The sequence below is a fragment of the Buteo buteo genome, chromosome 10 (assembly GCF_964188355.1).
Source record: "Buteo buteo chromosome 10, bButBut1.hap1.1, whole genome shotgun sequence".
Lineage (NCBI taxonomy): Eukaryota > Metazoa > Chordata > Aves > Accipitriformes > Accipitridae > Buteo > Buteo buteo.
This window is the reverse complement of record NC_134180.1, coordinates 11692186-11720173: the sequence shown is the minus strand read 5'-3', so window position 1 is coordinate 11720173 and position 27988 is coordinate 11692186. Positions and strand designations below refer to the sequence as shown.

The following is a 27988-nucleotide window of genomic DNA, read 5'->3' as shown; positions in this document are numbered from 1 at the left end:
TTTCCTTTGGAAAAGATGACACATAACAGAACACAGTTGCTTGTACCAAAGCGTGGATTCATTTCTAGATGCTTCTGCATTGTATATATCAAGTTCCAGCCAGGCAAGAAAACAAGTACAGCTCCCGGGACATTCAGAGTCTTGATATAAATCAGCAGGGCCTCAATGAGTTCAAAAGAAGTTTCTTTCTCATTCAGCTGAGCCATGGAGTGCTTTGTTTCTGGGCCATATTCTTCACTGCAAATAAGGTTGCAATTGGCCTACAGAAAAAGAAATACCACAAAAGAAATCATATAAATTAATTTACTCAAACTGTGGTGACTGGCTGGCCAGGCAAATAGGAAAACGAGATACATGGATAGTTGATAGGGAAGATCATCTCAGGCACAGCTTGCAGAATGACTCACAATAAGCAGTTCAAGTCCTGCTTCCCCAGCTTTCTAATATAAGAATTGAATCATAATTCCATTGCATTGAGTTATAATTCAATACAAATTTGCAGCAGGAAGCTATTGAACTGATTTAACTTCTGTTTAGCTGAATGGGGATGATGCCATACAAAGAAGAAAATGCTTCTCCCAAGAAAAACTGGTCATTTTTTTTAAATTTAAAAACCTGACATAAACAGTAGTTTCAGACCTACAAATTAAAAGCTGTATCGTGAAAGCCAGTTTCTTGACAATGTATGTAAGCATTAACAATTATCAACTGCAAGAGAAGAAGGGAGAGAATCTAAATTTTCACCCTGAAAAGGTATCACCAAGCTCATATTTCTGTATCTACTTCAAAGGTCATCAATCTTTTCACTTTTAAAAGCATTTCAGTTCTACCTTTAAAGAGAAGTAGGCTGAGAAAACATGAGAATTTTAGCTTCAACAAAAAAAGAAATTCTTCAGTTTACAAGGGCAATGAGAAAATTCAATTCTATTTCTGAAGTTAACAGCAATCTCGGGTATTAAAAATACGACAGCTGCTAAAAATGTTTAGGTTCAACAACACCGCTTGAGATAGAGTCCTAACTGGCACTTGTTTAATTTTTCATATTAAAAAAGTCAAACATACATCATCATCTTCACCACTTTCTTCATCCTTCTCTTTCTTCTTCTTTTCCTTTGGTGGAGGAATGAACTGAGTCATTTGAATGCAATCTTCCAGAAAATAATCTGCAAGGACAGACAAGCACTGATTATCAAGACTGACTGCTAGAAGCCTGTGTAAGGGAACACTATTCTTTTTATCATCTCTCGAGATTCTCCCAATATAATCATGACGTTTCAGAGTACGAAGCCAAGATTGGAGAAAAATCCTTGGCTGTCAGCTAGGGTATGAGAATTACTCCCATACTATTCCAATGATTATTCCTCTATTCAATATACTTCTACATAATTTTTTACTGGATTGTTTGTTTTTAATACTGGCTCATCTAAAGCTATTTCCATTATTCCTAATGTCACAGACAACTGACCTGAAACACCACAGCTTGGCTATTACTATCTCATTCTGCAATGGAAACTACCCCAAGTGGTAATGTTTTAGGGTGGTGGGGTTTTGTGTTGTGTGGTTGGTTTGTTGCGGGTTTTTGAGGGGGTGGGGAGTAGTATCGTTTATTTGTTTGATTTTGTTTTTAAACCAAATGGTGCTGTGAAATGATTCAGTGTTACTGACTTCTTTGCCCAAGGTAAGCCACATCTGTAAGATATGACAATCCAAAAGAAACGTGTATCTTGCTGTACACATAATCTTAAAGCATGTGACCGATAAAATAAAAACTAAAGCAGCTCCTGAAAGTTCAATCAATGACTTACCTTGCACAGGGTAAGTTCTACCAAAGACCTCAATGATAGGACAGTTGAAGAAGTATTCACAAAACATACTAGTATCGATGGTGGCAGACATGAGGATAACCCTGATTTCAGGATATGCCTGAACTACATCTCTCAGCACCACCAAGAGAAAGTCAGTCTGCATACAAAGAGAATAAGAGCATCATTAATTTCCTACCCATAAGCAGCAACATATTCCCAATAAACCAGAAAGAATTACAGAGACATATACAATTATTGAGCAGGAGCTTTGCTGGGCAAGAGAATTAACAATTAACACAACAATATTCTATAACCAGAAACAGTTGTCAGTGCTTTATTTTGAAAATACTGCAACTCCTGGGATAAGTGAATTTTAGGATTTCCAGTGTAAAGAAGGGTTATTCTTTTATCAGAATGAAACAAACTAAAGAAATGCATTCAAAAATAGTTTGCTTCCTTCCTAAAAATTATTAAATTAAAAATTACAACCTAAGGTCTTTTTAAACTTGGTTTACATATAAAGTAGCCAGAGTTCATAAAATAAATAGGAATAACTCAGTGCAGTTGTATCCAAAGTTTTACAGTTCTGTTTAAACATGACATTTATTTACGTCTGCCATGCAGTTAGGCAAGCCCTTAGTTCAACATATAAAATTCCAATTTCATTCCAAATTCAAAACTTGTATTTTACATCATTAACATAAACTTAATAGATGAAGAGATGCATCAGAAAAATCTGCATTTTAATTCCATCCAAATGAGTCCCCAAATGCCATCAAAACAAGCTTAAACATCACGTCAGAACTTAGCAGTTTCTTTCACTCTTGGTGTGGCAAAGCTGAAAAATATACGTAAGAATCAAGGGGACAGAAAACATTTCCCATTTCTTGAATTACATACAATCCCTCCCCTAATTCTATTGTCAACTTATTGCATTTTTCTTCATGTCAAAACCAAATTTAAATGTACCACTATCAAGATCACAGTTTCTGTAAATATCACTGCTGTTCCATTACAGTAATACAACATTGTCAGTAGAAAAAGGACTCCAAAATAAAAATGACATTCAGCATGCTCCCACATTTGGACAAGACGTGCTTGTACTGTGGTGTTCTATTTTCCAGAGGATCAGGACATAGAAGGAGATCCTAACAGGAAGAAAAAAGAGATAGGGCTCTTCTAACCAGGTAAGGAGTAATTAAGAGAAGAGTTTCTAAAAATCTTATCAAAGATGGAAAACTCACATATACAGCAATTAGTAAAATGCAGTTTCCTTTTACATGTTTACTGTTATGCAAGAACACATGCAAAAGTTTGCAAACAGAACAGAAGCACAGAGAGGAATAGTATTGTAATCACCAGCTAACTCACATTAATGTCTCTCTCATGGATCTCATCAACAATAACATGACTAATGCCACGGATCCCAGTCTCCACCTTTCTCAGAAGAACACCTTAAACAGATATAGCAGTTAAATGTTCCTGTAGGTAACAGCTCAGTCTTCCCCCCGCCCTGCCTCATTTCATCAAGAACAGTCTCACTGGTTTAAAAATCAAGAAGTGTGCAGGCTGCCCAGCACCTTTTACAGCCCCATCTCCAATTGCCATACTTTCATCTGTACAAGTGATGGGAACGGTATAAAGTATTACTATTACAAAGACTCTTTCTTCTTTCCCACCCAATACTCCTTCTACCTTTTAAGGACAATCAATACACAGCAATTTTATCTCTTCAGGATATTATTTCTATGTGGTATTAGACCTGTATTATCATACTTCTGAACAACTATCTTAATCTTTCTCTGCACAACAGTGTGTCAGCAAACTTACTCTTCCCCCCCCCCAAAAAAAAAAAATTGTTAGTCTTTTAAACAGATTTGCTAAAAATTTTTTAAGGTAACCATGTTTCTGCTTTTGCTGCTAACTCAAAAAATTCAGACCCATAATTAATAAGCTCCAAATGTAAACAAAACAGTACAGACCTACAGTGCAGAACATCACACTGGCATGTGGTCGAGGAAGCACAGATTCAAATCGCACACTATATCCACAGCTTTGCCCAGGTTGCTCTCCTCTCTCATATGACACACGCTCTGCTACAGAAACTGCACTAATCCTCCGAGGCTGAGGGATGAAAAAGTTTTCTGTAACTTAATGATGAAGTTTTGCAAGTTTATCAGAACGTCACTAAACCCAAGAAAGTAAATTATAAAAGCTATAGGTCTCCTGTCCTAAGATTTCTTTACAGAGTAGTCATTAAACAGTAGTATCTATAAGAGGAGGCTTTTTTCCTCTGAAATGGTTAATTCTACATATAAAATTACAGAGGAGGGATACAAGGATACATGGGAACCACCAGCTGGCATTTGCCAAATTATTTCCTCTCAGTCTGCCAAAAAGTTTTCACCTGGGCAAGGTACAAGCCAGATTATCCCAACTGTAGATACATGAAAGAGTAACGCTCCAAATGAAAATATACATGATGTCGAGCCTTCTCCTACATGTATTACTGAGGAGATACTGTCATGAACAATGTCCTGTAATAATAATCAGACTTCTCAACACATCCCAATAGGTGATTTCTAGCATGCGATCCAAAACTTAAGTGATTGCATTTGTAACATGTTCCTCACCTGTGTCACTACTATATTGCACTCTGCAGCTCTGTTGGTTTTGATGTATTCATCCAGGATGTACTGTGGAACTTGCGTGGTTTTGCCACAACCCGTGGCACCACGAATTACAACAACAGAATTGTGACATATTGCATCCAGAATTTCACTTTCAAAATTCTTCACTGGTAAAGTCTCTCTCTCTTGTTGGATCTGGAAAAAAATCCAGCATATTTCCAAAAATTCCAAAAATCAACCTATTCTGCTCCACATACGTACTTTGTCTCACTCTTCTACACAGGTTTCGCTTACACAAAGGAAAAACTGCATAAGGAGAAAATACAAACTATGATTTGTTCTACACAGTGCAACATATTCCCATATCCATCCCAGCATAACACTCAGTAATTCTGAAAACTTGGTGCATAGTACTACTGAAATCCAGTCTTACACACTTTGTATAACACTTTCAGCCTCTTTTGAAAAAGAAAAAGACTAGCGCAAGTGTGCCCTGTCACAGGAACTGCACTTACCCTTTGTAATTCTTGATCCTGCTCCAAACGGTACATGAAATCACTTTTTAAATCCATGCTTATTTGCTCTGGAGTCAGCTGAGAAGACAAGATATTTTTCAGAGGCTTTTTGACCCATCTGCTTATCTTTATCATAACTTCAATATAAAATGATTCCAAATATCAGTAAAGGATCATTTCCTACATAACTCCCTGAAATCAGTTATACTTATGAGCTATTTTATTTCATTCATTCCAGGGTGTTAAAATTAAATGGCCATCCTCAAAGAAGTTCCTCAGAAAGATCCAAAATACTGAAAAAGAATGATTGTTCAAATTTAAATAATTTAACTGCTTGAGAAATACACTCTATTCAGTACTAAGCCAATGAGATACTTAGATGATCATTCAGACAGGAGTTTTTAATGTAAGGAATGAAATAATGTAAGCACATAACCACCCACAGAACAGTAGCTGAAAAGGGAAAAGTGAGCAGAGAGGGAAATTTATCACGTATCTCTTGTATTTCCACTAAGAAAGAATTCTAAAGCAATTCAAATTTGTACCAAAGGGCCAATTGTTTTACTGAAAATAAGTTAGCTGCACCACGACTAACACACAGAAATCCTAATGAGATCTGAAGCCAGCTCAATCTGCAATGCTTGTACATATGTGTTTTCAGCAGCAACACTCAAATTTACATCAGTTCCATATTTTTTAAATCAATATATAGTGATCGATGTTAGTTTAATGTAATTTATGGAAAAAACTACAGTCAAAAGAAGTATTAAATTATTATTTTGGTCATAAGTACTCTGGTTCCCTGTTGTAGGAAACTGAAGTTTCTGCCTTGAGTCTTTTCTGACCAGGTTACACCAGTGGCGAAATTATGACTCTGAACTTGGCAATCTAGTATTTCTTCCCTTATTTCTCATTTTGTCACGCCACATCGCTGCTTTTCATTTGTTCTGTGTTGAATGGGACTAGAAATGACAAAAAAAGAAAGCAGGCTGATTGTGTAGTGACCCCGGATTGGAGCAGTTTCTTCTCCCAGAAAAGAAAGTCCTAGCATGGAAATATGGGAAAGAGAGGCTAGCGAATTATAAATGACATGCCCATAATCTTACCTTGTACATTCAATTAGAACATTGTATAGGCTGCACAATAGCAGGCAAAAAGTGAAACAAAGCAAAAAATTGGGACATCCAAGACACTGCTGCTCAAGACCCTAACAAAACATGAAGTAAATACAAAGAACTCCTACCAATGAAAAGACTCCCTTCCTCCAAGTCAAGAAGGGAAGAAATTTTATCAGTGGACTGTTTTCTCCTTTGGAATAGATCATACTTTAAATCCTGGGGCATTTAAAGCATTTAAAAGTTCCAGAAGTATGGGGAAAACAAACAACAAATCAATTTTTTAAGCTATCTTACATTTGCCAGAGGACCTTCATCGATATTGCAGCCAGTCCAAGGGTTCCAGTTGCAGTGAGGTGGTGACCATGGAACAACTCCCATATGACTTTGTCTTTGCGATGGTTCAAAATGTGCCAACTTTCCAACATTAATCAGAACTGGATTACTGGCATCTTCAGGCTATAAATCCAAAAGCAAAGTGGGCAAAGAAAGATAAATGTATTAAATGAGCAGGCCTGATGTCAAATACTGGAGTATCTGAACCACACACTCACCAAAGGCACAATCTCCAGAGACAGTTCCCGTACAGTCTTTTGCAGCTGATTTTCTAAGTCAGAAGACAGCGACACCTCATAGGGTTCCACCTGTTAAATGTTTAAAAACTACATGTTGATATACACAAAAAGACAGACAATGGAAGCAAGAACTGCAGGCTACCAGAAAGTATGCTGAACCATCAAACAGTTCCTAGTGAAACAAGGCCAAAGACTACCACCAGTTCAAAATTCACATTCTTGAAACATTTTGCTGACTTTTCATCCAACAAAGATATGGAGAATTTTTTTAAATATCTAAGTTTAATTTCAGAGGGAAACATTCCCAAACGTGTAACTGAATACCAGAAGAAATGCTAATGTGCCAGAGAATGAAACTAAATGGCCGAGAATTGCATGTAGCATAAACAGAAATCTTTAAGCTTCTAGAAAATTTATACTAAAAAAACACTTGTTACAAACCCTATTTCATTTAATAGGCTATAAAACTAGTTTACTGCTCCATTCACATATACACAAAGTTATATTTCTGATCCAAATCACTGGCCAGACCAGAAATAGTTGCTGTTCTAAAGAATCAAAATTATTATTAACTTGTAAGCTGTCAAATATTGAGAGCAAACTCTAACTCACTCATGTTTATAAGAGAGTGCTTGTATTATTAAAATGAAAGCAACGATTTCTGAACCTTCTACCAAACTCACCGATTCTGCTTCTTTTTTCTTTGTCTGTCCAGAATAAGGTTCTATGACACCAAGATGGTAGAGCTGTCTAACCAAGGAAAGGGCACAGGACTGTGCTGCCAGCTTTTTGTTTGATCCATGCTCACGACCGAAAATCCCTGCAGCACACAAAGTTCAGAGCTGTAGTAGCTAATGAGTCAAACAGCTTCCACAAAAGATACTACTCTGAAATGGGCTTTCCAATTGGTCACACAGGCTAGGTTTCATGGAAGGAGTATCAAATCTTGATAAATCCAGAGTTCTAACATAAAATCCAACCAAGCCCCTTGATCAGCTGACTCACACTAGCTGTGTAATGTTACTTACTGACTTCCTGGGGAACTCCTGTAAAGTCTTCTCTGCATTCAGTGTCTAAGGAAGTATGATTATCCTACACCACTCAGCAACATCATACAAATTTCACAGGAAGCTCTGCATAAATGGGTATGGTATGGACAGCATGCCCATTGCCTGGGAACATATTAGTCACCTGCGTTTCTCAGATATGTGAAGAACAAGTAATTAAGACAAAAAAACCCCTACCGTATCTCACAAGCATTTCTTTGTGCTGAGAAAAAAGATTAGTGGAAGCACGTAATGGACATGCAGTAGAATGCAACAAGCACAGCACACAAAGATTTCACGTCAGGAAACAAACATGAACCTTCACCTCTGGAAGTGGCTCCAACACATACCTATAAAAGTCTGTACCGATGAGTATGACCTACTCCTCTGTACCAACATCCATCTCTTGCTAAGATAAAAAAATAAATAGAACACTTACTTCTGCCCAGCTGCTTCACATAAATGTTCATTTCTGCAATAAAGCTCCTGTAAGAGAAAAGAAAGAACACAAAGGTACAATTATCAATAGCTGACACTGGCGCTGCAAAAAGATCCACTCTTTCCAATTTTTCTAGGCAAAGGTCTCTGTGTCCTCAGTCAGAAACTCTCAACTCATCAATGGGCAAGGTAAAGTGTTACTGCTTTTAGTCTCTTTAACCCCAAGTTAGTAGGTAACAGGCTTGCCATCAATAGAACCAGTAGATCTGGTTAAGAAGAGTCCTGCAAATGCCACCATTCAGCATTGAAATTTAAAGCCACATTATTAGGAAATATGCTCTGAGTTGTCCAAGGCAACAATTATAAAGCAGATAGCATGTTAATGTAACAGAGGATAAAGGAAAACAAAGTTCCATGTTTTAAGAATCACAAACCAAAGTGTGTATTTGCACAGATTGAAAATTAAAGCCGAATTCTTGTAAGACAGGATTTAAACTGGCAAATGTGATTCAAGATGTATGACTGGGCTTTATCAGACTGACATCCTCTTTGAAAACTATGCCTTGGTACTTCCACAGCTGCAGGCAGAGCCTTGCATCTGTGTCCTTCATTTATTGCTGTAAACAGACAAAAAAAGGTTAAGTGAGGGATTTAAATTTCAAGTTAGAACTCCTTCCTGTACTACCAGTGAACTGACCTTCATGCACAGTGGCTTCATGGGTCGAAGGCCACTGGCTTTCAGGGACACAACAGCCAACTAAGGCACCGATGACAGTATGTTTCTCAGCCAGGCCTATAGTCAGCATTCAATCTCATTCTCCTCCACCTAAGGGGAGAACAGCAACACCAGAAATCAGTTCACAGCAGAAACCCATGTGATTGTTTAGCACAGCCTCAGGAGCCCGTGTGTGAACACGCATATGTCTTGGGTGTCGCTCGCTGCTACCATCTTCAGCAGGAACACAAGGAGGCAAAGGTATCCCACACTACTGATGGAATCCCAAAAGAGAAAAGCCACATCCCATCCCTTAATATTTAGTTCATACTTTGTGTAGTAGGAGAGCCATGTTTACCTTTACAATTTATAACCCCCTATAGTAATTAAAACAAAGTTTCCAAATCCAAATTTTCCAGCTATTGCTAAGTTCTTACACTGCGTGACTATAATTAATTGACAACAAAAATACATTTCTCCTTTAAAAACCTCTGAGAGCAAGGCTGACATTTCTGTTATAAACACCATTACTTTAAAAAAAAAGATTGATAAGATACATGGCAACTGGTATTTCTTAAAAAAACAAAACAAAACAAAACAACCCAAACTATAGTACTGTCCTCAAAACTCCAAAAACATCTGAAATTATTCCTCTCCTGTTCTATATACCAAAGGGATTAAATCCAATAGTTTGCCCTCTCTCAATGAATGCTAGAACACATTAGGATTTTTCATGCCTATCCAATCCATTGCAGCAGATAGTTACTTCCCCCTTCTGCCATTCCATCCAAGGCAATTCATACAAACTTTCCTGGATGTAGTAAACAGGAAACCCTGAACTGCTCTCCAGAAGAACAGTAAGCAGGCTGAGAAACATACTGTCATCTATGGCCACCTCATTCTACTCAAGATTATATACATTTAAATACATGGGGTCTAATGCTTTTACCTGCAGAAGGCATAACAAAATGAGCTGCACAAATAATCTGCAAGTTAGAGAATAAATGAAGTGCTCAAGAACTACACCTGCAAAAAGCATATTTTAAGTTCCTAGTACCATACAAACTAGTTTTTTATATCACTCATTTAAGGGAAAGAAATGTCCTTGCTTGACAACATAAGTGACTTGAGAATAGGTTTTAAATGAGAATTTAGAACTTTCTGACACCAATACACATATTTTAGATGTTCTAAATTCTTGTAAGACTCAACAACAAAAGAATACTAGAAGTCCTGCAAGTGAGACTCTCATGGAAGACTGTAATAAGAAAATTCACTTGTCTTTCTAAAAATAACTCTCATAGAACACAAGTTTATATAATGCAAAAAAAACCCCAAACCCAACAAGAATCCAGCAGCAGCAGCATGCCATTGTTTCTGACCACAAAACATAATTATATCTCATAAGAAATAATCAATGTCCTGAAGTTTTGATGATTTGTAAAGACTATTCCAAATGGGTAAAAAAATAAAAACTGTCAATTCTTTATGCACAACCTGTTATGCGTTATTTTCATCTGGGAGAAGCACATGCAAATTTTCTGATGGAATGGGCAGAAATTCAAAGAGAAATATCCAGCTGGTTTCAACTGAAATTTAAGACCCTCAAAACTCCTTCGGGAAGATTCTGCCAAACTAATTTTTCCAGCAAAGATTCTGCTGCCAAAAAAGTTAATTATAAGAAAAATATAAATAAAATGTCCTTAAAGCACATTTCCACACAAGTAATGTAAGCATATTTAAGATTTAACTCAAAATGTACAAAGGCAACTACAGTCATACAATTACCGCGAGCAATTGAGCATTCTTTCCATTCAAACCAACACCTCAACAGTTAGCTAGAGCACAGCAATCATTTTAAAAGCTGCACATTCACAAAAAACATCAGACAGAAATTTTTTCAATCACTCAGATCTCAGCACCAAGGCTCATCAACCCCATTTCAAGATTTAGGGATGTTGTTGGTCCTGGTAAAGAATACTGCTTTCTCAAATGACACTACAGAACTGCAAATAAGTGTGATTAGCCACTGTCACCCAAATAATTTCTAACCCTTCATACGCAGAAGGTGACTAAAACTACCAAACCTGTTGTGATCAGGCCCCATTTCGGTGTATTTATATTCTTCCTGAATCTTCTCCTTTTGGAAAAACTGATTCAGACGTGCCTTGGCATTTTCCAAGGTCCAACTCCCATGAAGATCGGCATTTAAGTCCACTTCTGACTCTGAGGTCTAATATTGAAAAAAAAAAGTATCATTTACTAGTTTTTAATAGAGTTCAGTTTTAAACATTCTTACAACAAATCTTTAAAATAACTTGTCTAGATGCTATAAAATAATTAAGACATTACAGAAAATGCTAAAAAGTTCTCAGTATTTCCTTATTTTCACAACAAAATGTCTATACAAACAGTTGGATATTCACAGTATCCAGACTGATTTATTTTGTTTTTAGCTTAAACAAGTTACCTTTGTTAAAGTCACCAAGTAAATCTGCAGCTTAAGTTAAAACCAACAGCAAAATATCATGAAAGCCGCAAGCTTGATTATAAATGCTAGTAACAAATTAAAGGGAGTGAAAGATACCTATTTAAGAACTAAAGGAGAATTCCATAGAATGACTTACTGGCTGCACTTCTTGCTCCTCTTTCCTTGAATAATAATCTTTCAAATTTGCACCCCGGTCCCACTGAGCTCCACGACTGCCACTGTTTCCAGGTGCGGCACCTGGGCCATTGCCTACCACATGGAAAATAAAAACAACAAAAAACAAAGTAACTCCCCAAAAACACATTCTTAGCAATGGAGAGGTATTGCCTGGCAACCTCAACAGGACATGACCAGTCCCTCAGATCTCATGCAGTCATTCACACCTCTACCTTAAAACTACAATGACTTCTAACCGTCTTCTGTCTGCAGAATTATGTTATTTGGGAGAAAAAAAACCACTCAAATCTATATGCATATATTACATCCACATACATGCAAATGACACTTTTCACAGTCTTACCTATTTCAGCCTCTATAATCAAATGCGGAGGAAGAGGTCCACCCAAAGTAGAACTAGAACCAGAAACATCTGTAGCTGCTTCATGTCCATCAGTGGTATCACCAGCTGCTGGCTAGGAGAGAGAATGAAGGGAAATATCAGCACATTCATATAGAATAAGTCTTTTTACTACTTCGCTAGAAAACTGTTCGGGCAGTTTAAAGAGATCATGCATTATTATGCAATAGTCACCCCCAGTAGTAACCTCCAACAGTAACACCCTTTCAAAAACTGAAAGGAATACAATCGCTGAACATTTGCCTTTTTGTGGGTGTTCTATAAAAGGTTTCCAACCAACTGACTTACTGAAGTTCAGCAATTATAATATGAACTGCTTCCGCACCCAGGGAAAAATAACAGATACTGGTCCCTATTGTATATCCAAGGGAACTCAAATATACTTTATGAACACAAACACAAAAAAAAGCCGTAAGAAAGCATTAACACCTTTAGTAAATGACAAAATCATGGTTAATCATTAAAACTTGAATTCTTCCTATTTTGAGAGGTGTATGTTTAGCTAACTGATCACACCACCTCTGCTTTATTCAAGGCACAGAACATGCTATCCCTGTTTAGGACCCAGCCATGCAGCACATTGCATTGCCATGAAACTAACTGGTCCATCAGAAACAACGTAGGTCCTGTCACCATTGGGCTTCAGCTAGGCTAACGAGGCAGAGACACTGCTTCTACTGATCAAACTATGTATCTTATACAGATATAGCCTTAATGAAGCACTAGAAAAACACTCTTCCCTCCCAGCATATAACATGTAGCTTCATACTTTATTTACTGTTCTCTAAAACTGCTGTAGAGTTACCCTCCTCCTCAGCTTTCATGTGATAGTCTGCTGATACTTGCACAGTTCATAAAACATCATAAAAAGCAGTGATCCTGTTACACACACGAGGAGCTAAGGCAGAAAGCCTCTACAGTTTAAAAAATGCCAAATTTTCAATGTCTGGTTTGAGATGCCTGTGATATTTCTTACTTTATTTTTTTTTTAAGTATATGGTATTACGTATCATAACATGCATTTAAAACAATCCCCAGTGTCAGGTGTGAGTACTCAGGACTTTTAAAGTCAGGCTGCAGCTTACAGGAATTCTGAATTCTCCCCAGCCTCACTAGTTATGCAGAGTGACACGCAGCTGTTTTTACCAGATCACCCTACAACATTCACTGTATGTATTCCAGCTTTCCAGCACTGCAAGTAGAAGTCTTGCACATTTAGTCTTCTTCACTGCACACGGGTGCCAGACTGAACTCCAGGGATGAAATGCAACCAGATCCACAGCACTGCAATTAAAGATTAGCCCTTGGTAAGGAGAAAGAGCAGCTTACTCCAAAAGCAGGAATTTCTTCTCTTTTCATTTCATTCGTCCGAACCAAGTAATTGATAAAGTCTCGAGCAGCATTGCTCTGTGCATCTTTCTTGTTAGTGGAATTGCCCATGCCAATGTAGTTAAAGCCTTCCACTCGAACCTGCAAATAAAAATACAGATCTGTAGCATGTACAAGTGAAAGGGTTTTGAAAACCAGTAATACTGAATGAAACACCAAGTTTCAGTTGCTAATAAGTACAGGAAAAATATTATTACTAGATTTTGTTACATATCATTATACATATCTGTCTGTATATACATATTTCTGTAGGGTTTGAATGTATACTTTATACCTATTAAAGAAAACACCCACAGTCCATTCTCAGAGAGCATGAGTGTTTCCCAAAACCTTGTTGAAGAAAATGAATTGGTGTAGGAAAGGACAGTGCCAACACACAGCAGCAAACTCTGGCCAGGTTCACGTTCCTCAGCCTTAATACCAAACTCTGAGACAGTAAGGACAGGAGAGAGCTTGTGTGTCCTCTACCGTAGCTCCATGTTATTACAGCTAGCAAGATGCAATGTATTTCAAAAACTTCAAGCCAAGCTTTAGCGTAGCAATTTTATATCCTGCTCGCTTACCTGGCAGGCTGCTGCAAAACTTGATCACAGGAAGTCTATTCAAAATTCAGACCAACCAGATATTTTACACCTGCTTTTCCGCAACCACTGCCCCTCGTCTTAAACAGTTCTTGTCCTTCTTTTACATTTACAGTCAGTAACTATTTCATTTCAGCTTCACTTAGGTAGACCACTCACACATTTCTGATTTCCACTCTTCACTCTGCTGCCCATGTGAACAGCTTTTTACTATATTTAGTTGTTCTTTTAAAAAAAAGTAAGCAGACTTGCATATAACATTCCAGCTGGTCCCAACGAGAGTTTTGTACACCCCTAATGCCAGACTGCATTTGTCCATCAGTGCTGAATTGCACCAGCAGCCAACAACCATTTTCTCATGAAACAACACACTCCGCTAGTATTTTGCTTAACTGGTTCCAAACAATGAGCTTCTACTTTCAGCAGACTATCAATCTACCAGGACAATGGTATTACCATACTGGATTCACAACCATCGTACCACACTGTGAAAATTAGCAAAAAAGAATGTTTTAGTGAGACCTATCCTTTCATCTGTTAAGTTTCTATGGATCCTCACGGGGCATCAACATACAAAAACGATAACAACAACATAACTGTCCATACAACCACTTCATCCGAGTAATGCACAATCACAGTTATCATACCTTTAAATTTGGTTTAATAGCACTGTGTTTCTGTTTTGTTACTGGTGGGGAAGATGAGTGGGGGAGGAAGGGTATAATGACAAATCCAAGGCACTTAGTGCAAATTTATGGTATCGCTTACGAACTAACCCGTTCCGCACGTGGCCTCGCACTTAGCATCAGCTCCTTCTCAGAGCCGACCCGAATTTGGAGCTCTCTGCTGTTGCATCCCCAGTATCTGGAGCCAGGAACAGAGCCATATTATAGCAGCACAGAGGCTAGCAGCCAGCCCGACGGGAATTTTTTAATACACCTCAACGCAAGTTCAACAGAGGACCAAAGCTCTTCACGAAAGTGACACACAGCCCCCCTCGCCTGTGACAACTTTAACGGCAAGGAGGGTCACACCTGCGGCGTAAGCGCACACACCACCCTTACGAAAACCAATTCCTTTCCACTGAAAAGCTTTGTACCAGGCTGCTTTACTCTCACACACCCACTACGCGCATTTTACGCCGCGCACAAGAAACCCGGGCACTTTGGCTGCAAAACGGCCAAGCGTCCCGCCACCGGCCCTCCCCGCGCCCTCCCACCGAGGGCCCAGCAGACCCCAGACCACCCCCCCGGCCCTCCCCGGGGTCGCCGGCGAGGCGGCAGGGCCCGCACCTCGCAGAGGAAGGTCTGCCGGCTGCGGCCGCCGCCGGAGCGGATCTCGTAGGCCGGCGTCACCCTCCTCCTCCCGCACCAGGCGTACAGGTAGTTCTTCACGTCCCCCATGGCTCCGGCCGGGGGGCGGGAAGCGGGAAAAGGGGGGGGGGGGGGGTGCACCGGCGGGGCCGCGGCCGCCCGCTCCTCCCGGCGCCGGGCAGCACCGCCCTCCCGCGCCTCACGGCAGCGCCCCCGCATGCGCAGCGACGGCGGCCGCGGCGGGCCGCAAAGCCTCCTCAGCGAGCCCCAGGGCGGGAGCGGGCCCCGGTGGCGCGTTGCTGCGCTCCTCGTCTTCAGCACCACGGCGGGGCCGCCGCGCACTCAAGGCGCTCCCAGGCGTGGCAGAGCGTAGACTGGAGCAAAGTAATTGGGGCCTGTTAGGAAAATTCACCCCTCCTCTACGCGCCGGTCAGCTGGGCCCTGGACTGAGATACTGAGTCACAACAAAAGGGCCCAGGGAGTAGTTCCCTTGGCGTCGGAGGAGAAGGGGCTCCCCAGGCCTCAGCTGCCGCCGGCCCACGGGCAGCGAGCCCCTGCACATACCCACGGCAGCCGGGGCTGATCTCGCTCAGTTGTGGCTTTATTTTTGTCGTAAGGAAGAAGGTGGAGAATACCTATTTATTAGAGAGCCGAAGGCTTTCCATTGCAAAAGGGTGGTTGGTTGGTTTTTTAATTTTGCATTAACTAAAGGTGTATAAACACAGTAAGACAAAAGCGGGATTTTGCATGCACGGTCAGTGTCCCAACGATTCTGACAGACGGGGTTGTACCAGTGTTTAAACACACCGTGCAGTGCTCGTGAAGGTAGAGGAGAAGACATAATCTAACTGAAGGGAGGGTGGAGACAGATCTTCCTGCTTCCTCCACAAAACGAGTCAGTATCCTCCAACTGGGGAAGATTTGCTTTTTTTTAATTAAAAAGATAACAGCTAGTCCTGCAATGTGCAGAGCTCCAGGGGAGGGGAGTAAAGTTACACAAAAAGGTGGCTACATGTGCACCAACAAAGCCAGCCCTAACAGGAAGGGGCTCAGGCACATTGCCAGTTCCCTGAAAGAAATCGCAGCCCATCACGTGGGGAATGTGCCACATGACAGTGAATCCCAGAAAAGGAGCCTCCACTTCCAGATGGACACGGAAGTGAATATCAGTCACCATCAGGCCACATAATGCTATCCAGCTTGGCTTTGGCCTTGACAATGAACTCCTCAGAGGCATCAACAAGCGGAAGCCGTGGAGGTCCCATGGGAATGCCAGAAACAAAACTCATTACAGCTTTAGTCTGTGCAACACCAAAACCTGGGAGGACAAAAGCAAAATCAGGACATTTACAGATCATTTTGCTTAAAGCAGTCTCTACACAGGTGTCCAAAAAAGCAGCAGCATAGAGTTCCTGTGTAATCCAGAATAAACCAGGCTTTAAGCACTTCTCAGAAGTGAGAACAGCGTAACTAAGAAGAGATTGTGCTTGCAGACAGGAAAGACATTACAGTAAAAATTACACCTACTTATTGCATTTATTTATATATTATACCATTATTGTTTCCCTCCTAAAGATACCAAGCAGAGTATATTCTTAGACATGCACTTCACAAACTGCTGTGTCAGTTTTACAGATAACCAGGGCTGTACGTGTGTTCCTTTCTCCTTGCCAGAATGTACTGCCACACAGCCCTGACAACAGAAAAGATGGTGCGAGTCCTCCATAGGTAAAACAAGCAAAAATCAGGCCACTTCAAACTTGCCTTCGCTGGCAGGCTGTGCTACCCCAGCCAATTTGTCATCACAGCAACCCGATGTTTGCAGCTTCACAGCTGTCCCCTGATGTAGACTCATATAAAGCCAAGCCCTGGGAGTAGTAACATCCTGCTGGCATGTGACAATGACATTGAGTACAAGCTTAAACCACCATGGGAACCACTTCAAGAGGCCTCTCTGTCCATAACTCAAGTCTCCTTATGTACCTCTGGAAATTTGGTGTTGGCCTCTTTATCTATAAGGCTAAATAATGATGCATTTCCTCTGACTTTTAATGCAAGAAATACAACCAAGCACTAAAGCTCAGCTAGATTCACTGGGGCTTGCATATGTACAGCAAAACTACAGTGAACAGTTCTCTTCATTAAGTGAAAACCATGAAATGTCCGATTCCATCTCCCTATGCTACTCTGACTTGATTGGTTTTAATTGCTTTTTACATTAAAACTTGGTTTTGTTTCTAAAAATCATTCCATTTTAAAATGCTTTAGCCTTGTACAGCCTTGAACAGAGTTACTCTTAATTTATAGCAATGCAGGAGAGTCAAGTATCAGAGCTGTTTTCCTACTGGAGCACCACCATTTCAGAAAAATTACACTGTAGAAACAAAGCTAGAAATGAGCTTTTGGAGACAGAACAACAACAACAACAAACAACCCACAGAAAGAGTCAGGATAAGAAAAAGGGTAAATCCCAGAGTCACAGCTTTAAAGCTGTGAGATTTCACAGAAGAAGGAAGGAAGTGATAGTGGACTCTGTTGGGGATGCCTGGTCAGCTCCCTTTGTTGAGCTCCCAGCTGCTACTAACTCAGAAAACAGCAGACGTAACATTTTCTTACTGCAAAATCTTTTAGGAAGGAAGTGCTGAGGGTACAGCAATGTGAGAGTTTCTGGAGCACCAAGTCTGCATTTTTAGATATAACAAGGGAAACAGGCAGTGTAGGACTTACCTAGTTTGATGACAAAGTTGAGAAATTCCCCGGTGAGAAACTAGAAAAGACAGACAGTAGTTCATTAACACCTTCAAATTTTAAGATGTAAAAGCATCTAGAGCTATTATGATATTTACGTCTTATACAAGTGTTGCACAGCTCTGAGAAAAGCCCATGGCCACCTGGCCAGTCTATGGGAAATAGTAACTGAATTCCATTGGAATAGGAGAGAGAGGGAGGGATATAAGAAAACCATCACTCCCTCTCAGTCTATCACTTATCACTCATGTTCAAGCTGTCTCTCACTGCAAGGAGTCCGAGAACACTGGTAAGTCTCATATCAGGCTCTAAAGGTTTACAAATCTGAATATCCACTGCCTAGTGAAGAGACTTCCCAGAGCAGATCATCATTCAGACGTCTCTCAGACTTTCATCCTGCAGTCACTTCTATTTTAAGACAAAAGAAGGATGCCTCAAATGTCCCATAAAAACATTGGGTATAGATTTGTCCTGGTTTTGACTCGGATAGAGTTAATTTTCTTCCTAGTAGCTGGTACAGTGCCATGGTTTAGATTTAGTACAAGAGTAATGTTGATAACACACTGATGTTTTAGTTGTTGCTACTAGCGCTTATCCTAAGGAAAGGATTTTTCAGTTTCCCATGTTCTGCCACTGAGGAGGTGCACAAGAAGCTGGGAGGGGACACAGCCAGGACAGCTGACCCAAATGAGCCAAAGGGCTATTCCATACCACAGAACGTCATGCTCAGTATATAAAATGGGGAGAGTTGGCAGGGGCGGGGGTCACTGCTCAGGGACTGGCTGGGCATCGCTTAGCAGGTGGTGAGCAATTACACTGTGCATCACTTGTCTTTCTTGGGTTTGATTTCTCTCTCTTTTTGTTATCTTCCTTTTAATTACAATTATTATTATTATATTTTATTTTATTTCAATTAGTAAACTGTTCTTATTTCAACCCATGAGTTTTACTTTTTTTTCCAATTGTCCTCCCCATCCCACCGGGGAGGCAGAAGGGAGGAGCAAGCGAGCAGCTGTGTGGAGCTTAGTTGCCAGCTGGGTTAAACCATGGCAAGATGATATAGTGATTGCTCAGAACTCCTCACAAATCTTCAAGCTGCCCAAGACCAAGAGGGGTCAAGGCAGAGCTGATTTGGGACAGCTTTCTGCCCTACATCATGTAAGGTATCCCCAGAATATTCCTAGTCCATTGTGTCCATTCCAAGTCCACTGTGGGCTTGTCCAAGGAAAAAGGCCAGGCCCTTGCTCACTCTGCATCAATGAGATCAGAGAGTTGAAGGATAAGTAAGGCCAATCTTGTTTAGAAGTTAGTAAGGACTGGACAAAAAGGTGAGGAGAGATTAATAACAAGCAGGGGGGGTGGAGCTGAAGGAAGTTGGCTTTAATAAAGCTACCTCAGGGCATGGACAACAAAACCACATGGCAATCAGCCCCAGTAAAGCCAGAGGAGAAAGAAGGCTGCTCCTAGTGGGGACAGTGGAGATACTGTACCTGATACTTCTGTGCTAACGCAAGGTCTGGCTTTGCAAAGGCTTGCAACATCAGATTGGCTTTTCGGCCCAAATAGTTGTATGTACTGCCAGAAAAATACCAAACCAAAAATAGAATCAGTAAATGCAAAGGAGGAGCTTAGAACCACTGAAACAAAAGAAGCGGCCACAGGCTTTTGCTGTTGACATTGTAAGAATGCCATTATTATGATAGAGATTCAGGCAATCTATGTGTGGTTTATACTGTCAACCATCTAAAGTATGCCAAGCCCTACGGAAGAGTTTAGAGAGCAGATTTCTCTTCCCAGTTCTTTCCAAATGGAACTCCTTTTCAAAATTAAAAATAAAAAGACACAAGCAATACAGAAAGTCAATCACTTAATTTTCCAGTTGCTTGTTCATTTAACAGATCATCTACACAAGAACATGGATATTACACAGTAATTCATCTAAGCAGCCTGGTATGAGGGGCAGAAGATGAATCAGAAATTAAACTCAGCAGAGCCCTTTTCCTCACAGACTTCTCATGCAAACTAATGATTTTAACCTCTCTGGATTTTGGTTCCTTACCGATACAATGAAGAAAGCGATTCCCTACTTCAAAAAGTTGCCATGAGGATAAAGAAATATGTTGAAACCTTTGAGTGAGCTTATAGACTGCAGCAATAATCACCCAAACAAACATAATCCAAGATCTCAGGTTATACGACTGTCCCATCGCTAGCACTGGAGCTAGCTCATCTGTCTGCTTGCTGCTGTACAGCCCTACCCTGCAAAATCCTCCACTGTGGTGACAGAAGATAGTTAGAGAAACACTGTGTAGATAGTGGAAGATACAACACTACAGTGTGTGTGTCGAGGGAAAGGAGTCCAAGCCATACTGACCTTCCAACTGCTCCATTTGCCCCTACTGCCAGTGCACTCAACAGTTGCTAGTTTGGGGTGGGTGGAGAGAAACAAAACAACAACAACAAAAATTTACTTCATGTAACAAAATAAAGAAAAAAAAAAAAAAGAGGTGGTGGGAGGGAGCAGCAAAACTACCTGGCACTGAATGTCCAGGGTCACTTTTTTCCCTAAGCAAGAGTATGCCACAGAAGAAATAATTTTTAAGGAGCTTCTTACCTCATCCACCCCATAAAGAAATACAAACTGTTCTCTCTCATTCTTGTTTATACACTGTGCGAGGTCCAAGAGGTCTGTGTCACTGAACTTCACACCCTGGAAGGTGGGGATCCGCTCTTTTATTCCATCCAGCAACTCTTCAACACGAACTGTGCAGAACAGCAGTCTCATATGAAGAAACACACCCTTGTTCTCAGAGATTTCCCTGTCTTGTAAAATAGTAAGTCTCCCTCTTGGGGACAAGTTGTTCATTTCTGGCATAAGCCTAGTAAACTGTATAGCTCTGAAACAACCAGTAAGACAACTTTAGGGTGATTATTTCCCAGTTATACAAAAGACATCTTTCCACCCTCTTTGAAGTGTTCCTTTTACCAGATCAGAAGGGAAAAACCCTGGATAAGTGAAAGTTTAGGAATGAACTGGCAACAACATATTTTAGAATAAATATAAACTCATACAACCAGAAACACCACATAACCTGGTGTCTAGAGCAAGTAACGAAAGATATGTATTCTATTCCTCATTTGTCTGCTAAATAATAAGACTTGAGAAGCACTGTGGTTTCACATGTAGTTTACTAGCAAACATGATTATGCAGTCAGTGTACACCAAGTGAGATGGTGGTCACTATCTTGCAAATAATCAGGACTCAACTATGGTTATCCAAGGCAATTACCTATCCTGGTCCACACTAATGGCAAAGCCATGGTCAGCATCACCTCCCCTGTCCCAGTTGTTCAGTACCCATAAGCTGTGACTTTTTTCCAATGAAGAGGAATTCAATTTATTTTCCAGTCTTGGATTCACCTCCCATTTTTGGAAAGGATCCTTTCCACTACAGCTTGCATGTGACGGGAGCAGAGGCCACATACAACTGGTAGACTAATCACACCAGCCACCGGGATTACTCAGGCTGCTATGAGCCTACAGGCTCAGGAAGAGGTGACTAAGCACTACTTACTCGTCACACCCGTCAGAGGAGGAATGTGATAGTAATAAAATGGAACCGCAGGGGCTTCAGAGGCAACCTTCTGTAAGAAAGCGATCAGCTCACCTGGAAGAAAATAAGCAAGTACCCTGTAAGAAAAGGAGACTCTCTGTAGTGAAAGACAGTTCAGACTCACAGCAGCCAGGTCTGTGGAGAGGCCATCTACAGCTTGTGTACCATACACAGCGAGTCATGTAATAACCTTCACACATCATAAAAACTTAAATGTAACAAAACTCAGTGGAAGACCTTAGGGAAGGCAAAGACAGTATTTATTTTAAACCAAACCGATTTCAGTAACTCACACTCATTCTCTTACAGATGTAATTCAAGCATGCTCTCACACATGCAAGACCTGTGTCCCAAAGTGGTCTCACCAGGATCACTTGTGTGCAACACAGAGGAAAAGGGATCACATTCACATTCACCTCCCTGGGGTACTGCTCAATGGTCATGATGAGCAGGTTTTTGGACAACTTTTTTGTACCCTTTTAGGAATCGCAGAGTTATTATGGTTGACATTCTTCCTGAGAATCTTGTTCACTGCATCCTTCATAGATCTTGGGCAATCTTCCCATTGGCATAGCAGGAAGAGGAATGGCAAAAACCAACATGCTGAAATCTCACTGCCATCCTACTACTATCAGCGAGGTCTTCTGCTGATCTTCATGCTCTTCCTCTGTGCTTACCAGTTTGATCGCCACTGATCGTGTCCTTGGCTATCAATACCAGCCATTCTGGCAATCCACTCTGGTTTCTTGTGGTGCGTTCATATGAACATTTCCATTTGTAATTCATTCAGACAACTTTTAACATTTCTATTACAAACCTCCTCTTCATGTGGTTTTTATACTACGTTCATTATATTAAAAGCAAAACACTCCATTTATCAGTTCTGAGGTAACATTAGGTGCACAGAACCAAATGTGATCACCTCAGTAAGAAGAGGCACACCTGTGCATCAACAGTTTATCAACTTGGTCAGTGTCCAGCAAGGGTCAGCATGGAACCAACTGCTTCCTAGTGTGGCCTAGATGAAGCGTAAACTCCAGACTATCCAGAAGACAGACTAGTTAACCACTCTTTCCATAAGCAACTCTTCTTTTTCCAAAAGGCTAACAAAATACATCCCAAAAGACATCCTTCCCACTTCTTAATGGGAGAATTCTGATATCTCCCATGTTTAAAAAATGCGTCTAGGTTTTGCTTTTGCATGGCACCAGACATGACAGGTGTCCAAACATTATCACCAAAATATTTTCCAAAGAAAGAAGATGGCATTAATCCTTTATCTATGATAAAAGTTTGGAGGGCAATATAAAAGGCCTCAACAGGTCTGGCAATCACATCTACTTACCTTTCTTTGTGGGTTTGAAGAAGAAGGGGGCTATTACAGCAATAGCACTAGCACCTATGGCTGCTGCGTGTCTTGCCTATAAAAGAGAGAATGGAAGGTACCTGAAGGTACATCTGCTTCATATTTATTACACACATAGTGAAAAGGAATCATATCATATACACACCAGCTCTTGGGACTCTGGCAGACTCAGTGCTCCCACATGAATGATCACGTGATCCAATCTGCACAAAGACAAATTCAGAAGGTTTGGGGAGGTTTCAGTGATGGTGAAAAATACCAGTCTCCCAAAATGAATCACTTCAGACCAGCGAGCCACAGAACAAGAACTTCACTGAGTTAGATTAAACCTAAAAGGGATTTGAACCTGTGTTGACCTGACAATCAGACACACAGGGAAAATGCTGACAGTGGCAAGCAGCTGGTGGTGGAAAAAAGAAAATGCATTTGGAAATACAAATCACATGTGACTCCTTGCTGTCATATTTGTAAGGCTGTCAGGAGGGACAAATTTTAATATTTTATTAAGGCATTAAGGATTTAAGGGGAAGCTGGGAAAAGGAAAGGGTATCTTCAAAGCATCTTTGCTTTCTGAACCTACTGCTCTGCAGAACTACCAGAAGAGTTCAACCTCACAGCAGCACCTTTGACTGCTTATCTGCTCCTGCCAGGACAATCTCCCAGGTTCCAGTCCCTCAGTCCCATTTCTGTGTTTCTCCTTTATACCCACACAAACTATGAGCCTTCATACCAGTTTATTTCTGCTCACTATCCTTCTCACCCCAAACACCTCCTCCTCTCCACTGCCTCTGACATAGCAACTAAGAAGATGGCAGCAGTGAGTGATACAAGACTATGACAGGTACAAGAGATGGAGAATGGAGCTGCAATTGGATACACAGCTGCAGATCTGGGTTGAATTCCTTCTTCTGCCACTGACTGCACCTTTAGAGAAGCACTAATACACTTTACACCTCAGCTTCCCCCATACCAAATCATTTGATATATTAAAAGGTTCAGAAATGCTCACAGGGCATAAATAGGCAGATTGCTCTTTACTTTCATTTCTTCTCAAGAATAAGCCAAGGGCACAGCCCTTTTCAACCCCAGAGCCCTTTTTTGTCCCCCTGCCTCTCAGTGTACCAAAGAGAAGGCTCTTACAAGCTTTCTAAGCAGCAGAAATGGACACCAGCTAACTGGCAGTAACAAAACCACAGACTTCTATGATAAAGGAGCTGGGGAACAAAGCCCAACAACAGGATACTCAAAAAAAAAAGCCATTAGCAGATGTGGCTTTGCAATCAGGCATGCCTATATTATAACACGAGATCTGGAATCCCCTGTTCACTCTCAGCTACTCACTTGTCTTTTCCTTGGCACACCCATTCTTCTGCCAACTGCTTCCTCTCCTGGATGTTAAGGGACAGTCCTTCTCCTGTTGTGCCATTCACTGTTTCAACACAACACAACACAATTGCTGAGGCCTGGCCTACATGCATTGGTTTTACTGAAGACAAGAACTGACTGACACTTTTGATGATATTAAACAGAAATATTTTCCCCCAAACTCATTTTAAGATAGCAATGGTCCACACCAGCATCTACGTGGGGATTGCAGTGTTATCATCACTAAATGCTTGTGTCGGAAACCTGGGTGTCTCAGGATCAGCAGTGGTGGGAAGGAGGCAGCAGAATCAGCTGCTGAAACTGGGAAACTGTCCCCCAGCACCTCCTCCTCAGCAGAAACTACCTCCTTCTCCCAGCAGTGAGTCAGGCTATGACAAGTGCACAAAGGGACACCCAGCTAACCAGGCAAAGTGATTGTCTATCCTCCACCCGAAGGAAACAGCCTGACCTGAAATTTGGTGTCTCTGTCATGAGTGGAACCATGTGTGCTGCCTAGGCTGGAAAACGACGAGATGTCAGTTATGTTCAGTCACAAACAACAGATTAAGATGGGATACCTGAAGTCACTGCCGCGCTTTGCTCTGCATCTTGGCACTCTAGTTTTGAGCTAAAATCTTATCACTGACTTCAGCTTACTTGACTATGCCAGGCTGTGAATGAAAGTGGCTTAGCAGATGCTGTATCCTCTACTCAACCATCCCTGCTGCCCCCACAACAGTCCCTGAGATAGAGGCAGGACAGAGGTGGGAGCAGTGCCCCCCTTGGTGTCACCCAGTGCACCACAGGTCTCCTAAAGAAGCCTATTTGGCTGTGGTGAGCTCACTGAATTCCCTGGACTCCTGAGCTTATGTTTTTTAATCAGATGATTGTGTCTTGGCCAGGCAAATGGGACACTCATTCAGCTGAGTCTTCTCTGCCAACACTGCATTATCTATTCATCTCTGGGAATGTCACTATATGAAGGTAACACTTACTTTACCCCACACAGAAATGGGGTGTAGGCAAAACCAGATGCCTTAAGTATTGCTTGCACTATCTCCACTCATGAACATAAATGTCTAGGATGATCCCACATCTACAGTCCCTCCCACTACAGCTCTTATCAGGTAAGAAATCATAGGATTCCCATCCAGGCAAAAGGGGTGTAATGCAGTTTCTGTAAAAAAAAAACACTTACCAAAAACATTCTTCACGTTCTGCTCGCTTACCAGATAATCCACATATTGACGAATCACCGAAAGGTTAATTTGTCTGAAATGAAAGGAACCACAGCAACCATAAGTCTCCACACAGAGATATCTTAAACTTAGAGATTAAGAAACAAACAAACAAGAAGACACGCATTTTTGAAGCCTTGCATTTGTACGCACACAGATTACCCCAAGGTATGATACACTCAGCATGTATTTAACTTTTCAGGTAACAGTTCAGTTCCAAATTCTTTCTTCCAGTTTCTCTTCCTCCTGACATGTAGTTTGCTGTTCAAACCTTTTATCTCAATTGGTAATTACTACAGGCTCGTCACAGCAAAGGACTTTTTGGGGGCGATACGAGAGAACAAGAGACACTCAAACCTTTCTGACTGTTGAGGGAAATGGGAGTCCTCTTGAGAGCACAAAGGTATTTGTGCAAGTGCTGGCAAATAGTTAAACTATACTTGTAATTGCTGAACACATACTGTGAAATGGCATCTGCTGGATGCGACTTTGACCTCTCTCTCTCTCATTAAAGGATGAGGAAAGCAACAGACTTCCCTGAAAAACAGGGGAAATTGAATTCTAGGTTTATCTTCTCTGCAGGACAAACTTATTTTGTCTATCAGTGTATAGTATTTCACCTTTGTTTTCATTTGTCAAACATATGGACCAACCCTATAGTCTGGAAGCCAATTCTGTGACCATGACTGTGTTCACACATCACCCAAAATTTCGTAGCTGTTTTCAGAGACCATATCTTACAAGGGCCATGCGTTCCAGGCAGAGGGCCCAGGTCACTCTCCAAATAGCATGTTGCAATAAATTTGAGTTGTAATAAAAAATGAAATTGGAAATAAGTTTCCTTTAAAGCAAGAAATGAAGCAGTGACTGTAATGCAAACGAGTTTCCAGACTGAGACAGTACCGTGCTTTACAGCACTTCTCAAAAGTAAAGGATCACTTTCAGAGGACTATACTAGTAAAACTCCACTGTCTCCCTCAGAAACACACACAGATCTTGACACATCGCCCATCAGAGAAGCTCAGGGTCCTTTGCTGACTCCAAACAACTCTGTCTTGCAACATCAAGATGCAGTAGGAAGGACATCTGTTTACCATCACTGCTTTGAGGAAGGCTGAATTTCAACTTTCGATTTGATGTTATTTTCAGAACTGTGCAGTCCTTGCAATATTTTCTTCTGGTTTAGACTAATTCCATGCACACATATATGCACACAAATGCATGCACGAGTTAGCTAGGGTCAAGAAAAGTCTAAAAGGACATGAGATTTTGACAATTATTTTCTAGCTCTCAACAGTTCTTTTTAACTAGGATTGCGATTTACCCTAACAAATGGGAAAATACTGCAATACTCTAGGTATATAACTTTACTATGATTTAATTTTCACCTACAAAAGCAGCAGAAAAAGAGATGGGAGACTGATCCAATGTCTCCAAACCCAGACCTACAGGAGGATGCACAGGTGAAGGGAACCCACTCTAGTGCTAGTGGGACCAACCTAATAGTTCCCCCATCCCATCAGAGATCCGATTTAAAAAACAAACACACAGAACTGATCAGTTCCAAATAAGAAAGATGGAAAACAGGGGTCTAAGGTAACAGTAATCAGTGCAACTTCAACAACTCACCCATCAGGAGTCATTGGAGTGACCGTGGCAGCTACAAGACCCTGTAGCTTCTTTCCGGGTGTCATTGAGCTGTTTGGAAAAGAAAGAAAGAGAGACAAATGATTACCACCTTTCTTTACATGTTGTTCAACTTCTGTTAAAAGCAAAACTGGACAGGCGAAGTTCAGAAGAAGCAGACTTTGCAAGGCTGTTATTTTTGGTCAGGGAGAATTGTCTTGCTGTTGTTGAAGGAGCGGCTAACTACAGCCAGCGCCATCCCAGGCCAGGACCTGGGAGCACCAGGTGCACTTAGGTCTCAGAGACATCTTCTGTTTTACCTTTCCTTCTCTACACGCAGGTAGGTCTAGCACACACCTGGTGACGCCTGGCAGCCTGGAAGGGAGAACAGTTGTGCAGAGAATCGGGCTCAAAACCCTTCCCCCCGAGACAGGCACCTTCACCCCCCCCTCCCCACCCCCGCAGCAGACACCGCGACCCGCCAGGCCTGCGGGCAGCACCCGGCCGAGCCGAATGGCCGGCCCGCCCGGGCGGCTCCCGCACCGGGGAGCACCCCCTCGCCCGGCCCGGCCCCCCTCCCCTCCCCTCCCCTTCGCCTCGCCTCGCCTCGCCGGCGGCCGGCCCGGCTCCGTCCTCGGCGCGGCGCGGCCCGGCGGCGGGCGCTGGCCCGGCTGTCAGCGGCTCCTCCCGGCTGACCCGCCGCCCCGCTTCGGCCCCGGCAGGCTCCACGCACCGCCTTTAAATGCCGCCATCTAAAAAAGCGCTGAGCGGGCAGGAGGCGGACCGCCGCCGGCCTGAAGGGCGGGGGAAGCCGCCATCACCTGACAGCCCTCCCTCCCCA

The 27988-nt window shown here is 41.6% G+C and overlaps 2 protein-coding genes across 12 annotated transcripts in view; both read right to left on the bottom strand.

Moving 5' to 3' along the window:
• Positions 1-15349, bottom strand: part of DHX9 (DExH-box helicase 9) — a 27903-nt gene extending 12554 nt beyond the window's left edge. Inside the window, exons 1-16 of one of the 2 annotated variants that reach the window (XM_075038625.1) lie at positions 15170-15349; positions 13237-13377; positions 11851-11962; positions 11467-11579; positions 10927-11072; positions 8126-8172; positions 7324-7460; positions 6620-6709; positions 6363-6524; positions 4951-5028; positions 4439-4630; positions 3788-3929; positions 3177-3259; positions 1806-1962; positions 1063-1163; positions 47-260 (exon numbers count right to left, since the gene is read on the bottom strand). In XM_075038625.1, the coding sequence (XP_074894726.1) occupies positions 47-260; positions 1063-1163; positions 1806-1962; positions 3177-3259; positions 3788-3929; positions 4439-4630; positions 4951-5028; positions 6363-6524; positions 6620-6709; positions 7324-7460; positions 8126-8172; positions 10927-11072; positions 11467-11579; positions 11851-11962; positions 13237-13377; positions 15170-15280 (2026 nt within the window). In that variant the 5' untranslated portion in view covers positions 15281-15349. Of the gene's footprint in view, positions 1-46; positions 261-1062; positions 1164-1805; positions 1963-3176; positions 3260-3787; positions 3930-4438; positions 4631-4950; positions 5029-6362; positions 6525-6619; positions 6710-7323; positions 7461-8125; positions 8173-8821; positions 8951-10926; positions 11073-11466; positions 11580-11850; positions 11963-13236; positions 13378-15169 lie in introns of those variants that run through there. The other variant, XM_075038626.1, reaches the window with a different exon arrangement.
• On the bottom strand, positions 13244-27988 carry NPL (N-acetylneuraminate pyruvate lyase). 10 transcript variants are annotated; one of them, XM_075038652.1, is made up of 13 exons: positions 27881-27988; positions 27468-27522; positions 27151-27219; positions 25482-25555; positions 24260-24347; positions 23064-23121; positions 22898-22973; positions 21514-21606; positions 20553-20701; positions 20313-20359; positions 19429-19513; positions 17918-17957; positions 15771-16508 (listed from the first exon to the last, which is right to left on the bottom strand). In XM_075038652.1, exons 3-13 carry the CDS (start codon positions 27213-27215, stop codon positions 16357-16359), a joined length of 927 nt encoding a protein of 308 aa, XP_074894753.1. In that variant the 5' UTR covers positions 27216-27219; positions 27468-27522; positions 27881-27988; the 3' UTR covers positions 15771-16356. The 10 variants fall into 10 exon arrangements, with proteins under 10 accessions (XP_074894762.1, XP_074894753.1, XP_074894754.1 ...); XM_075038653.1 differs by lacking the exon at positions 27881-27988 and adding an exon at positions 27754-27858; XM_075038658.1 differs by lacking the exon at positions 27468-27522 and having other exon boundaries at positions 27881-27897.

Coding starts and splice junctions, on each gene's coding strand:
- NPL (XM_075038652.1), bottom strand. CDS start 27,215: ATGACACCCGGAAAGAAGCTACAGGGTCTTGTAGCTGCCACGGTCACT. Junction 23,122..24,259: donor GTGTGCCAAGGAAAAGACAA/GTGAGTAGCTGA, acceptor GTCTTTGTGCAG/ATTGGATCACGTGATCATTC. Junction 17,958..19,428: donor CGTTAGCACAGAAGTATCAG/GTACAGTATCTC, acceptor TGTCTTTTCTAG/TTTCTCACCGGGGAATTTCT.